This window comes from Alternaria postmessia (genome assembly GCF_024291825.1).
Source record: "Alternaria postmessia strain BMP 2775 chromosome Unknown scaffold_92, whole genome shotgun sequence".
In the NCBI taxonomy this organism is placed as follows: Eukaryota; Fungi; Ascomycota; class Dothideomycetes; order Pleosporales; family Pleosporaceae; genus Alternaria; species Alternaria postmessia.
In genome coordinates, this window is record NW_026260165.1 from 60,476 (window position 1) to 74,633 (window position 14,158).

The window sequence follows — 14,158 nt, forward strand, 5'->3', positions numbered from 1 at the left end:
CCCCGACTTCATGATGTATTCAAAATTATAGCATGTATTATCCGACGTCGCTTCGGCGAGACTGCGGAACAAATTTTTTCCTGATTGAAATCTTCACATCTCGACTTGTTATCTGTCCATGTTGCGATGCACATCTAACGTGTCTCAACAGGCATCATGGCATCTGCCAAAGCGCCCAAGGGCCACTTCTCTATCCTGTACTTTGCAGCGGCTTCAACCTTCACAGGCAAGACCAGTGAACATTTTCCTGCTCCTGTACGAGCTCGCGATGTCTTCGCTATGCTGGAAGAGAGATACCCGGACATTCGCAACAAGGTGTTGAGCAGCTGTGCTATGACAGTCAACATGGAGTACGTTGATGTCGGGGAAGACGATGCTGAGGACGCAGACAAGCAGATTGTCGAAGGCGACGAGGTCGCCATTATCCCGCCCGTGAGCTCGGGATAGCTCATGGAGTGGTTTATGTAGTATGTAGTCAACGATGTTATGAGCCACGTCCTCCACAATGATAGCGCCTACTGTAGTCGCGCAAATAATGTATGATGCTTAGTGAAGTCACGTCCCATAGCAACTCGGGCGCCCGGTTCGTCCTGCTGCTGGAGTCGTGCCAGCGTCAGTCAAATGAAAGTGCGGAAAAGCTCGAAGCCCCATTGGGCCTAGCGCCTGACGTTCTCTGACAGCCAGGCTCGATCCACCTGCGCGGCATATACGACCACCGACGCGCCGACGAGAGCGATTTGGTCTCAGAAACCAAATGGCAGACCACGAAATAGACCCGAGACTCTTCGCGAGTGCATCCTCAGTGCAACCGTCGCGGCCGCAGATCTACACGTCTGCACAGCAGCAAAACACCGGCCATCCATACTACCTTCCGTCACCCACCGCTCAACACCATGCCCAATCCCTACCTCAACCCCCGCAGCTCTCACAGCTATCGCAGCCTGCCCCACTAGGAAACATACTCGATCCCGCCCTCGAGCAGACATCGCCAACCGGACCAGAGGCGTCGCACGATGATGACGACCACGAGGACGATGGCGACCACGATGGGTACGTTGTAGAAGCCCAACCTGCGCCGTCGCGGCAGCTGGCGCGCTGTGTCGCAAAGCGCAGACTGCATGCTTCAATGGCTGCGACAGGCGCGATACGCGTCCAAATCAGTTGAAAGCCTCTTGGCGCTCTCAGACGATTGTCCCTGAAAGCAACGCGTGCAGTCGCCAGTGCGCTCGACAACAACAAACCATCACCAGTGGATATACGCTAACACTGACCAACAGCGCCCACGGAACTCCAGGTTCTGCCAAATCCCCCGCCGACCTCAAGCGCCCTAGAGCATGCGACTCATGTCGAGGACTAAAGGTTCGCTGCGACCAAGAGCGACCAGATGTGTCATGTAGACGGTGCGCCAAGGCAGGTCGACCTTGCATTACGACACCACCAACCCGGAAGCGCCAAAAGAAGGCCGACAGCAGAGTTGCCGAACTTGAGCGCAAGATCGATGCATTGACAGCGACATTGCATGCACAAAAGGCAGGCGCACCCGAGATCAAGCATCATGGAGGCATACCACAACCTGGAGCCTCTGCCGATTCTATGCCTATGCCGGTTGAAGGCCAGTACCGCATGGGATCACTCGAGCACGATTGGTCTCAGCCTCCGGCTGGCAGGTACCCAGATATACCGCCCGGCTACGGCCCAGCACAGAATATGCAGAGAGCACCTGAGCCAAAGCGCAGGAAGCTGGACAACACATCACACGCTGTGAGTAATCAGGTCAAACGCACGCGCGGCCAGAGCTAACATTTTAGACGATCCCCGAGGACATGGATGCCATCCATCGTGATTTAGCAGAGCACCCGGAGATGAAGCGGACCAGCAAGAACAAGATTCACGCCGACCACTCGCACATCAACATTCTAATCGACAACCTTATGACGCCTGATATTGCAGAGCGCGTCTTCTTTCGCTATGTCAATGAGATCTGCCCGCATTTCCCAGCCGTGCCGTTCCCTCCTGGCACCACAGCCCGTGAAGTCCGAGAGAAGAAACCGCTTCTCTTCCTCGCTGTTCTGGCTGGGTCCTCGCATGGGAGCGCGGAGCAGTTGGTATCACAAGAGACACAACGCGAGTTGACCAAACTCCTCAAGGACCAGCTTGCTGACATCATCTGGCGCAACGGGGAGAAGTCGCTCGAGATTGTTCAGGCACTACACATCTCTGTGCTTTGGTACCGTCCACCCCTCCACTTTGAGCAGCACAACTTCTACATGATGGTCAATTGCGCTGCAGTCATGGCTCTCGACCTAGGCCTTGGAAGAAAGGCAACACCAAATGTCATGAAGCTTTCGGTTGGTCCATTCAAGAGGTTTCATCCAAACTCTAGCAGCGTCGAGGCCCGCCGAACGTTCCTCGTCTGCTACTATCTCTGTATGAGCATCACCATGGTCCTGCGACGACCGATTTTACTTCGCTGGACCAACTACATGGCGGAGAGTGTTCGCATACTTGAGACCTCACCCGAAGCACTCCCATCGGATAGACTACTCTGTCAGCAAGTCAAGATGGCGCACATAGGAGAGAAGATATCGGTCGAGTTTTGTATGGACGATCCCTCGGTTGAGGTTGCCATCTCCGATCCCAAGGTCATATATGCCCTGAAGATCTTCGAGAATGAACTGAATAGCTTGAGAGAGGAGAACGCCTCTTTGGGAGATGTCGATCGTAAGTTATATCCGAACACATACCGCATCCACACTGACCATCGCAGCAACCCTCCGCTTGGCAGAACATGTTACGAATCTTTACCTCCATGAAATCGCCCTGCATCAGAATCAAGGCTCTGCTGATTTGCAGCCCCCTTACACCACGGACGCGCTATCTCCGTCAGTTATCATTGCAGCGAAGAAAGACGGTCCTGTCGGCCCTGCACATATAGGCGCTCTGGGTGACTGTCTCACCGCTACCCATGGTATCCTAGACACGATACTGAGTATCGAACTAGACATTCTCCTAACTCTGCCTGTGATTTTCTGTAAGTTTCTCACCCATTCCCCATGTTTCGTGCTAACAAATCCCAGGTGTCCGGGCAATCTACGCCATCGTCTGCCTGATGAAGATGTGGGTGTCGGTGACGAGCTCTGGCGAAGTAGGGAGCATAATCAAGAAGGAAGATCTTGAAATCGAGGTCTACACCGAACAATTGGTCTCCATGTTCAACGCCATTGTTTCCCGCGATGCTCAATCACCCCATGGAAAATTCTACTTTGTCGCCAAGCGCTTACAGGAACGATTTGCCCACATCAAAGAAGGTGCCTCTAGCGACCACCAGACTGAAACCGACCACGAATCCGCTCGCAACGCTAGTCAACAACCATCCCGACCTTCCACTCGCCAAGAGCCCGCAAATCAAACACCACTCCATCTCCTCTCCGAAGTCGCCATGGGTAGCAGTAATAATGCTGCTTCACAACAGCAACAGACGCAAGCGCATTCTCGTTCTCAGCAACAAGCACAAGCCGCTCTACAAGCACATGCGCAACATTCCCAGCAAGCCATGCCGAACTGGTATCCAAACATGAATGCGCAACCTACGCCTGAGATGATGGGTTTTGGCCCGCAACAGCCGTTCGACATCAACTTTGACTTCACACAGTTTGACCTTGGTACAGGCTCGGATGCAGATCTGTCGGCGCTCTTCATTCCAGATTCGATGGCAATGTGGAGTTACCCCACTGATCCTAATATGCAGGGCTACAACGGATTTTGAGATGTCCGATGTCCGATGTGGGTTTCGATAGTGCAGTTACGTGTGCATAGTCCGGGCAGAAGTGTAACGGTGCATGGTTTGCGCATGAATTGTACAGTAAAGATGTATCATTTGTAAGGAACCTCGGCGAAACAAGTATAGAAAGCATGTAACAATACACAATTAACGAAACCCAAGATGTGTGTAATATTCTCGTACTACTTTAGCTGACCACTTTCAAGCGCGCATGGACGCCGCCGGATGCCTCTTTGCAGTTCATGGACTATATTATTCTTGGAACATTCACGTAATCGCCCAGTCGCGTGACTATCTCCGACATGTTACAACGTTATATCCCCACTCATACTCACTCCAACTTGAACTCAACCTTCCTCAAGAACGCCTCTAGGCCCGTAAGCTCGCCCGCTGCTTGCTCTTTGGCCCATTGCACAGCCTCTTTCTGTCCCTCACCATAGTACCCATACTCCCTGTTCAACACCCACATCTCGTACAACTGCTCCCTAAGCCCCTCCGGGAAAAAGCTCTTCACGACCTCGTCAGGAAGCTGGACATGCTTCACTGTCTTGCCTGTCACCTTACTCATAACACTCGCAATCTCATCCGGCGTGTAAAGGCCCTCAGCCGCAGCGAAGAACTTGCCCGAGTATCTCTCTGGCTCAGCGAGAATGGGAGCGATCCACTTCCCAGTCTCGGTGATGTCAATGTACGGCACGGGCGTGTTACCAGGTAACATGTCTGCTAGAACAAAAGTACCGTCGCCGGCGGGAGAAGGACGTGGTTTCATTCTGTCTAGCAGATTCTGCATGAAAGATGCTGGAGCGAAGAAAGCACTCTTCACAGGTAGAGTACGGATGTACGTCTCGATCTCGGCTTTGTCGTCAAAATGCTCTACATTCTTCAACTTGCCCCCGCTGATCTTGAACGGGTGGGACATGGAGCTGAAGATTATGTATTTGACTCCTTGCTTGATAGCTTCTTCGCACACTGCTTTGGCCTGGCGTGTTTCGACTTCGCGGGTGGAGCCGGTGTATTGAGTTGTTGTTACGAGGAAGACGTAGGTGCAGCCGGAAAGGGCGGTAGGGAGGGTCGAGGGGTCGTCCATGTCAGCTTGGACGAGCTCTGCGCCTAAGGATCTTAGATCCTGCATGGCGGAGGAAGTGGTGGAGCGAGAAAGGGCGCGGACGTTATACATTGCGGAGAGCGAGGGGGTGGTCAGGATGGTGCGGACGACTGAGTTGCCTTGGTTGCCCGAGGCACCAAAGACTGCAATGGTTGATTTGGACATTGTGGGAGTGTCGATGGTGGTGTTGATTGTTTCGAAATCCAGGTACTGGTTGATAGTGTTGAGGATACAGTTCAATATTCGAGATGATGAAGCTTGCAACTGGTACACTTGAACATCAAACCTGGCCTTTACTTATATACTCTCTGACATGGGCGTGCGCGATCTTTCTTTCTACTCTAGCTCATTGCATCAAGCCACACACCTCCAACCATCATGAAAGCCTACGGCTATACACACCGGAATTTACGGCTTTAGGGTCTTCACCATTTCTAGAAAATCGTCGTCGTGAGGCTCTTCATGCCGCTAAAGGATCGTTCCGAAGTATTATTGCTGTTGTCAATCGCTCCAATCACGTAAGAGACCTTGTTGGTTCATGCTGTAAGGCCGCCTGCGCCAGTTGTCACTGTTGTTGGAAACATGTCGGAGATGTCGACGGCGTTCTCGGAGACCGAGCTAGGGTCGGATCCGAGATTTGGCGAGGCTTAACTCCTCTAATTCCTAAGACTTCCCTGCTATTTGCGGGGTTCCACCTACCTTTCGCGACTTCGCGCTCTACACATCGCGTACTTTGTCATCAGCTTTTGAACATAGGTTTTTGCCTCTGTCTTTGACGAAAACACCGCCCTCAGTGCTGTTGCCTTCTGTATGCGGTACCATAAGGCATGAAGTGGTTGCAACCGCGCTCAATGGACGCGCCTGCCGCTGACTTCAAGTAGGTATCGCTGTCGTCCGCTGTGCAGACCAAGCTGGACGTACTGGACTCGTGATCTGATACATGGCAAAGAATAATCACGAAATAGCATCTGGATGAAAGCTTAAATGCCCGCTATCGGTCATCGTCCCCAGGGCAAAACATACACCAACTCTCTTCTATCAAACATGTATTATGAGCAAGTTATTGCTACGAAGTTGCGAAGCCACACGTTGAAACTTGTCAACGTTGCCGTGCTCGCATTCTCAGCTTATCATTGAGAAAATGCAAAATCTGGACTATCGATGCACTTCCCACAGAGAATCCAGCTTGCCACAGTTCTACAGGGAACACTTTGCTGAGTGAAACAACCGGGTTACTCGTAGGATGTTCTTCATCCGGGAATATGGGCGTTCAGGCTTACAAAGAAGGTGGTTGATCAGCTCGAGCGTAGTGGTTTGACGGAGAGAGGTATGGCGAAAGAGATTGATGTGGGAGAGACGCGCCTAAAGACTGGCTTGTAAACCTCTAAGTTGCCTAAGAGGTTGGTTGAGAATTGTAATCGCCGTTTGGGTAGCACTCACATCTCTGGGAACGTTGTTAACGGTGGACACAGCTAGCCACACCCGTAAGCAGTGACGACATACCGAATACGGTACGACCAGAGAGCTTGAATACGCGTACTCGCACCTGAGGGTGGATCCTACTTTCGTGGAATAACAAAACTGGCGTAACAGTAAAGCTTGTCACTATAATGCGGGGGGCTAGCTTGCACTAGTGCTTGGGGTGAGGCCGAATACGTTAAGAGAGAGAATACGCGAATGGGGCCTAAACTACTCTTGGTACAACATGGATACCGGATTCGCAACAACTCCTTAATGCGGCGAAGCAGATGGGCCAGTGGTACCTTTCTTTCGACACTATGTGTAATGTCGAATTTGGAGAAGAGGTATAAAACTTCAGATCAGCTGCTTTTACAGGGCTCATTTCATCAACAAATCATCAACCAGCATGGTAACCCAGAAGATCTTGAGCTTTACGGCTCTTCTAGCGCTCTGCTCTGAAGGTCTCGCCGTGTCAAACTCGACTGCAAAATGCGTACGTTCATGCCACTCTTAAGCACTCTTAATCCTTTGACAGCTGATTTAACACGACACCAGATTCCATCCGACCCCTGCTGGCCTTCACCGACAACATGGACGTCTCTCAATGAGACACTCACAGGCCGCGTTCTACCCACCACACTTCCTAGTTCCGTCTGCCCCGAAGGAGGGCCAGGAAGCGAAACCTGGATCGTCAACGCAACGAACGCAAAAGACGTACAAGCCACCCTCAACTTCGCCAACGAACACAATCTCAAGATCAACGTCAACAACACCGGTCATGCTGGTTACGGACGCAGTTCAACCTGCGGCGCTCTGTTCATTGCAACAGGTGAAATGAAAGGCGTCGACTTCCACGAGTCGTACACACCTCAATCTTGTTCAGCGAACCACTCCCACATGGCCGCCACACTAGGTGCCGGTCAACAAGACGACGAAACATTCCAAGCCCTAGCCAGATACAATGCTGTAACCGTTGGTGGCACCTTCGACACCGTAGGTATCGTCGGTTGGGCGACAGGCGGTGGACACGGCTGGCTCACAAGCAGCTACGGCATGGGCGCCGACAACATCTTCGAATTCGAAATCGTAACGCCCACTGGCGATATCCTTGTCGCAAATGAATGCCAAAACAGTGACATCTTCTGGGCTACCCGCGGCGGCGGTGGCGGCACATTTGGCGTCATAACACAGATAACGATGAAGGCATACCCTATGCCGCGAACGGCCGTCTGGCTCTGGAATATCCAAGGCAAGAATAACACTGACTCGAAGGAGTGGTGGAGACTAGTTGCCTCGCTTCACGCCAACATGCCAGCAGTGAACGAAGCAGGTTTCCAAGGTTACTACACCATTGCTGGTGCTAAAAACGGTCCTCTAGCCATGGGTGGGTACTTCATGGCGTACGACAAATCGAACTCGAGTTTGACGACCGCTATGGAGAACTTCCTCGCCCCAGCACGCGAATCGAGTAACCTCGTCTCCTCCACAATGTCCAACCTGACCACGTACTCTCGCTGGATAGACGCCTACAATGGTCTCCCAAAGCAAACCCGCGATTCCTCCTCCGGACCCGGTGGCGTGATATCCACAACCCGCCTTCTGACTGCGGATTCGCTAACTCAAGACATCGAGGCTAGTGCCCGTATGTTCGAAACTATTGGACCCCAGGCAGCGGACTACGAGAAAGGCATGTCAAGCCATATCCTCGCCGGTGCTCTGATCGCTTCCTCAAAGCCAGTAGATAGCGCGTTGAACCCAGCATGGCGCAAAGCAACCGTTCACATGATCGTGAAATCTGCGTGGGATACCGCTCTTCCCGAGACTACCGTACGCGAATTCCAGGAATCGTCAACGAACAGAACAGGCAGAGCTATGAGGGGCCTTTCACCAGACTCTGGATGCTATGTCAATGAGGTCGACAAGTACGAGCCTAATTTCCAAGAAGCCATGTACGGATCCAATTACCCGCGTCTTCGTGCTATCAAGGCGAAGTATGATCCAGAGAATTTGTTGTGGTGTAGACGATGCATCGGGAGTGAAGAGTGGAAGTATGATGAGCGGGATGGGCGGCTCGAGAAAAGGGCTATTGAGGATGTTTGGCCGAATTTTGCTTACGGATTTTAAAACCTAGCGTGTCATGCGAGGGTAGTACAAGACGCAAAAGAAGTCATTGTGTGAGGTTTTGCACAATTAGAACTTAGTACCTTAACCAAGCCATAAGATAGATCTTAGATAGGAATAATAGCTGAGTCCTTTGCCTCGGCTTATCTTGTTTTCACAAGTCGACCTACTCCGTCCATCTCCCCGCCTCTAGGTCTTCAACACCCACCTGCGCGCCCTCCTCCTTCAAAGCCCCTTCAAGCGCACCTTGTCCTCTCCATCCATGTCCAATCCTCCCTGTACTACTCAATCTCCCTACATCCTTCCCATTCTTCTCCATAAAATACTCTTTTTGTTCCTCACTCGGCTCATGCTGCTTCTTCCACTGCTTACTCTCCTTATCAAACTGGTACCCATTATACCAGTCCTCAGTCAGGGCATCTGACCCATATTCCTCCACCAGCACTTCTTCGTACGCATATGGTACTTTGACCTTCACGCCTTCGAATGTAGATTGTCGGAGGGGGAAGAGCTGCGTGGAGAGGTAGGCGTGTGTGTCTTTAACGTAGAGTTGGGTTTCGGTATCGAAGGCATCGGGGTCGGCTTCGTGGGCTGAGGGGTGCGTGCTGGAGTAGGGGGAATCAGTGAGTTCCCTTCTTTCCCCGACGTGGATGGTTGTAATGTCGATGTAGAGACCGGTGGAAACATCGATCCAGCGGATGTCGATATGGTTGTAGATATCTGATGTCGATTTGTTGGTGTAATTTGGGTTTACCTCAATCAGGTATTTTTTGCCGGTTGTTTTGATGTCTTCTTCCCATGCGAGACGTTTTGAGCGGGTATCTTCGTCTTCGTGGTGCTGTTTCAAATCGAGCAATTCATTTCCTTGCTTGACCTGATTGTCTGTATTGTCTAGTGCAATCTCGAGCCCTAGGTCTCGAGCATCGAAATGATGGACTGTCATGTTCCACCATGTCCCTAGTTCTGCAGCTCCTTCCTCTTCTACAATGAAATCCAAATCCTTGTCCCACGGCATCAGGCCTCCGCCCCACCACCAACCTAGCAATACCCCGTGCATGATCCACGTTTGTACCCCAATCCTTTCCATCGTTTCCGTATACGCTTTCAACATAAGCCTGAGGTGCCATATTCGTTCTTGGAAGGGAACCTCAGAAGAAGCGAATCGGCCGTCATAATGACTGTTGAAGGTGGATTCGTAGAAGTATTTGGTCGGCGCGTGCGCGTACGTATGCCCGTTGGAAAAGGAGTTGACAAGGGGCGTGAGGCCGCGGAGAGAGCGGAAAGGTGTGCTTCTGCGTTCGACAGGAAGCGCAGTAATGAGCTGGAGGAGGGGCGCGATAAGGAGCGCAAGTTCTACAGGGAGTCTCATCGTGACTGGGGCCTCGTCGGTATGAAGCGCATTGTTCTACCACCTCGTTATCGCGTTCCGGACTATCCTAGATTATGAAGGACGCTATAGTGAAGAAAGAGGTATGTAGACGCAAGGAAGCATGACAAGATGATCGCGGAAAAACCAAACGGTGTTGGCTGACAAGAGGGGATAAACAAAGAGCCGCAACGACTCGTTATCGTGTATCTACATGGTGGGCGATTCAGCGGAATACAGGATGGGGCAACGTGCAGAGCCAAGGAAGATCAAGCACGCGCCAAGGACCTATGCCGCCCGTCTCATGCTTCTAGCCCGCATGGATTTTCCGAGGCTAATAGGCTAGCGGGCTGCCCTGGATGTGGAGTGGAATGATGCATCTTGCGTGTCCGGTTCGTTGTTTGTCGGTTATCGTGAGGTTTGCTGCTTGCGTGTCGTGTTGACGTTGAAATTGAAAGGAGTCTAAGTGCGGGCTAGCCACGCGCGCGGCAGTGAAGTCTTGCAAGCTAGGCTGCGCGTCCTCTAGGCCCGCACGTGCGATGCCGCATGGCAAACACGCGTCGCGCTAGATTTGGTATACGATAGCACACCACAGTCGGGAGTCATCGGAACCACCGGCGAGATCAAGTAGAGATCATGTTTTGAGGAGTAGATGGTGAACCAGACATTCGGTCGATTTACCGCGATTCTCCACTATACCACTCGATGATGTGCAGGTACGATCCGGTGCGCTATTAGCTGGCAAAGGTGCGCTTCGGTCCGCCAAGTAACTCGGGTCCAGAGGAGATGGAATACCCATGGATTGATTATGGTGACGCTAATGTACGGTATCAAGAGCCGCATACAGACACTGGGGTTTCAAATTCATTCTGTCGTCATCATTGTCGATCAACATCGTCAAGGCATGAACCCAAACGAGGTAGAGTGTCAGTTTGGAACCCATAGCATCACTTCCCAAACACAACTGCATGATTATGTGATTACTTGAATTGCATTTCATAATTCTACAACCACACAATCTGACCAGCATTGGGTTGATTTATACCATGGGGAAAAAGAACCCAAGTACAAGTTTCCCATCATCTACACATATCAACATGGTGAGCTCCTCCAAACGTACTGATCACAGCTGGCAAAACAAAAGGCAACCTCCTGTTCCACCAGCTGGCCAACGATCCAATAAAGCTCCATGGCTCAAATCCAAACACGCCATTTGAGAGAACGGACGCCGCTCTGAACGGCTAATTACACTTTCCACCGCTTTTGTTCGTGTGAAGTATACACCGAGAAAAATAAGACAATCCGGTGCTCGAGTATGTAGTACCGGAGAGACGAAATCGAAAAACAAGAACTGTATGTTCATTCATGAAAGAAGACGCCAATGTACGCCGCCCGATGTTGAAAACGCCACAGTTGTTAAGTGAGCGCTGAATACGCGAAAACCAGGAAAAGAGAGGGAAGGAGAATCTATCAACAAGCACGTCTGCGGCACCGGCAAACACAGCAACTAACAAGGAAACCCAGAAAGCCAGCAATTAAAGGGGTATATTTGCGAAGCTTGGAAAATCACTCAGATCCCTTCTCGTATTTGACAGGGTGGAAGAGTGTGTTGCGCATGCATAACCGGCCGGTGCCGTTCTCTTCTTCAACTGGGCCGCCCTTGTCGTTCTCGCGGGAGCCGAGCCATCTCCGCCACCACTCGGATGAGAAACCGGCGTTGTAGTAGAAGCTGGTGCCGAGCTGGTTGTGCTCACCCCAGCCGAAAACGCTGTCAGTTGGCTTTGGGGGCTTGTTGAAAGTGCCGTCGAGAGCCTCGAGCGGCCAGTTGTGGTCAAGGTACACGGGGTGTGCAGCGTAGACGGCCTTGAGGCCGTGGTGGAATGCGACTGTTGGTGGCCACATTTCAGGGAACATGTGGTGCTTCATCAAGTATGTTTCGCGGTGCATGAGATCTAGTAGACGTTTTGACAGGCGCGAGACAGTAATAATGGCACATCGTCGCGGAGGCTCTGGAAGCTCGAGATCGTAACCTGTGACATCGTCGCGGAACACCCAGTTGGTCTTGGCCGGGTCAAAGATTGGGTTGAATGTGATTATGTCGGCGTCTTCACCAACACCCCACTCGTAGTTGTCCTGAGAGTATGAATGCGGGGGCTCGGTCTCGGGAGGGCTGGGAAGCATGCCGGTGTTCTCGAACTTGGGCGGGCCCCAAACAGGCTTCTCATCGCTGTTGTAAAGCTCCTCCTCGACCGTGTCGGTGAAGTTCTTCCAAGAGCCGTGGAGCTCAGGAATGTAGTAGCGGGATGATCGCTCCCACAGACCCTTGCGGGGTTGCTTCTTGGCCCATTCGCCAATCTGGTTGTGGAACTCGTAGTAGTGACCGCTGAGACGGAGATCCATCTCCCAGTTCCAGTAGAAGTCGTACTCGGGACGAGCCTGAGCGAACCATTGCATCGCAAAGTGAGCGCTGCGGTACACAGAGTGAACGGGAGCTTTGGCGTGGTTGTAAACGTTGTTAGGGAAGGGCTCTGGGTAGTACATGCGCATCTGCTGCTCGGACCAGAGAGTTGCCATGCCCCAGAACTCCTTGGGCAAGTTGTCTTCAATGACCTTTTGGTAAATCTCCTCAGAAGACCAGATAGGAAGGCTATCATCTTTGACGTGGAGTAGGAAGTGGACATCGTACTCGCCCCCAGATTTGAGCGCGAGCTCGTTGATCATGGCGCGCAGAGTAAGAATCTGGTAGTCGCTGTACTTGTAACCGGTCCAGGTGCGAAGGACGTAGGCGTGACGGGGCACCTTCTTCTTTGCAGGTGCACTCTCGTCAGTTGTGTTCTTCTTGAAGCGGTGGGCGTTCTTCTCGCGGCATCGCTTCATGGCAGACGCCCAATTGACCTTGCGGTAGTCGACCTTCTTTTCGTAGCTCCAGAGCTTATCAGCACCAGCCTTTTCAGACTTGCCGTCCATGTCAAGACCACCCTCATCGCGAGAGTACGAGTAGCCATAGGGACCAAGACGACCGAAGCGGTCGAAACACTTCTTGTCATCGAAGCCAAGCTCCTCGTAGGAACCGAAGAAAGGCGCAGTCATGTTCTGAGGAATACCGGGATAGGCGTAGATGTCGGGGAGATCGACAGTCTCCTCCTCATCGAGATAGCATTGCTTTACCTCGTCGTGCTCCTTGAGGTACTCGGGCGAGTCGAATTTGTACGGGTCGAAAGGTTGCATCTCGAGCGGTGGCTCCTTGTCTTCCTTGGACATGTGCGGCCACTTTGGCTTGATGTTGTCTTCTGGGTTGGGGCTTTGCGAGTACTTGACAAAGTCCTGCTCAGACACCCAGTCACCGTAGGGAACGAGCGTGCGAACGCCGTTGAAGAAGCCATTTAACCTGGCAAATTAGTATTCGATGCCTGCAGTGGCAAGTGAGTATGCTTACCGTGGGTAGTGCTCCCAGTGGTACTGTTTCCGCTCATCGCCAGGTTGGTGCTGGTGGTTCCACCTGTGCCGCCTGTAGATGCCCGTGCCCAGCATCGAAGCCAGCAACACGATGGTCACGGCGAGTGTGATGAGACGCGCGAAAGATAGTCGTGGGCGCTGGAGGCGGTTGGCCCAGGCGGGTTGGCTGTACTTCTTGCCCCATGACTTGCTGCTGAAGAGCGGCAGCGGTGATGAGGCCTGGCTGTCCTGGCCGGGCACCTTTTCGTAGTTGAAGCGCGTTCGGATGAACAGCTTGCCGGGATTGAATCGCGAGGCCATTGTCGTGATCAGATGTGCGGATGTGCTGTACAGCGTGTGGGTTGCCTATCGCATCTGCGGCGAGGCTGCGCAAAGGAGGTCGCTCGGGAAGGCGGGTAGCACTTGTTGTGATGGGTATACTCGGCCGCGCGAGTGATGTCGGAAGACAAGACGGAGCAAGAGACTTGGGACGACAGCGGAGAGTGAAACGAGTGACTGTCCTGGAGACGAAGGCAGGATTATGGCGATGGCTTGGAGCGTTGGGGAAGAGGGCGCGGGCTGAGAAGGAGCGACCGACCCTTTTTCCCTCGTTGCTCGCCCCAGACAGCCTAGCGCTGCTTCGCACCTGCCGTCGCTGTAGCGCTAGCTTACAAGGGTCAACCACCGATTTCTGGAGCAAGACGGCGGAAATGCATGGGCTAGTCCATGCACCGGTCCATTCCAAGACACGCAAAGCTCTCCAGCTACTGCTCATCATGGGCGATCCGCTCCCTCCGCGTCTTTGCTGAGTTCCCATCCAAGACGGCCTTGAAGCCTCTGGTGCGTTATCGTCGAGTGCCGCCCGCCACCAAATCAAATGGCGCCCAGC

The 14,158-nt window shown here is 52.5% G+C and overlaps 5 protein-coding genes across 5 annotated transcripts; 2 read left to right on the forward strand and 3 right to left on the reverse strand.

The window, feature by feature from the left end:
- Window positions 1-156: 156 nt before the first annotated feature.
- On the forward strand, window positions 157-3,766 carry J4E82_009496 (uncharacterized protein; the record flags this gene model as incomplete). Its single annotated transcript, XM_051735720.1, has 6 exons — window positions 157-432; window positions 923-1,050; window positions 1,278-1,761; window positions 1,809-2,721; window positions 2,768-3,031; window positions 3,078-3,766. The coding sequence occupies 6 exons, from the start codon at window positions 157-159 to the stop codon at window positions 3,764-3,766; spliced, it is 2,754 nt and encodes a 917-aa protein (XP_051584521.1).
- A 346-nt stretch (window positions 3,767-4,112) lies between these two features.
- Window positions 4,113-5,051, reverse strand: J4E82_009497 (uncharacterized protein; the record flags this gene model as incomplete). Its single annotated transcript, XM_051735721.1, has 1 exon — window positions 4,113-5,051. One exon carries the CDS (start codon window positions 5,049-5,051, stop codon window positions 4,113-4,115), a length of 939 nt encoding a protein of 312 aa, XP_051584522.1.
- A 1,702-nt stretch (window positions 5,052-6,753) lies between these two features.
- On the forward strand, window positions 6,754-8,471 carry J4E82_009498 (uncharacterized protein; the record flags this gene model as incomplete). Its single annotated transcript, XM_051735722.1, has 2 exons — window positions 6,754-6,840; window positions 6,903-8,471. The coding sequence occupies 2 exons, from the start codon at window positions 6,754-6,756 to the stop codon at window positions 8,469-8,471; spliced, it is 1,656 nt and encodes a 551-aa protein (XP_051584523.1).
- Window positions 8,472-8,634: 163 nt separating this feature from the next.
- On the reverse strand, window positions 8,635-9,837 carry J4E82_009499 (uncharacterized protein; the record flags this gene model as incomplete). Its single annotated transcript, XM_051735723.1, has 1 exon — window positions 8,635-9,837. The coding sequence occupies one exon, from the start codon at window positions 9,835-9,837 to the stop codon at window positions 8,635-8,637; it is 1,203 nt and encodes a 400-aa protein (XP_051584524.1).
- A 1,563-nt stretch (window positions 9,838-11,400) lies between these two features.
- J4E82_009500 (uncharacterized protein) lies at window positions 11,401-13,590 on the reverse strand (the record flags this gene model as incomplete). Its single annotated transcript, XM_051735724.1, has 2 exons — window positions 11,401-13,222; window positions 13,271-13,590. The coding sequence occupies 2 exons, from the start codon at window positions 13,588-13,590 to the stop codon at window positions 11,401-11,403; spliced, it is 2,142 nt and encodes a 713-aa protein (XP_051584525.1).
- Between the last annotated feature and the right edge of the window lie 568 nt (window positions 13,591-14,158).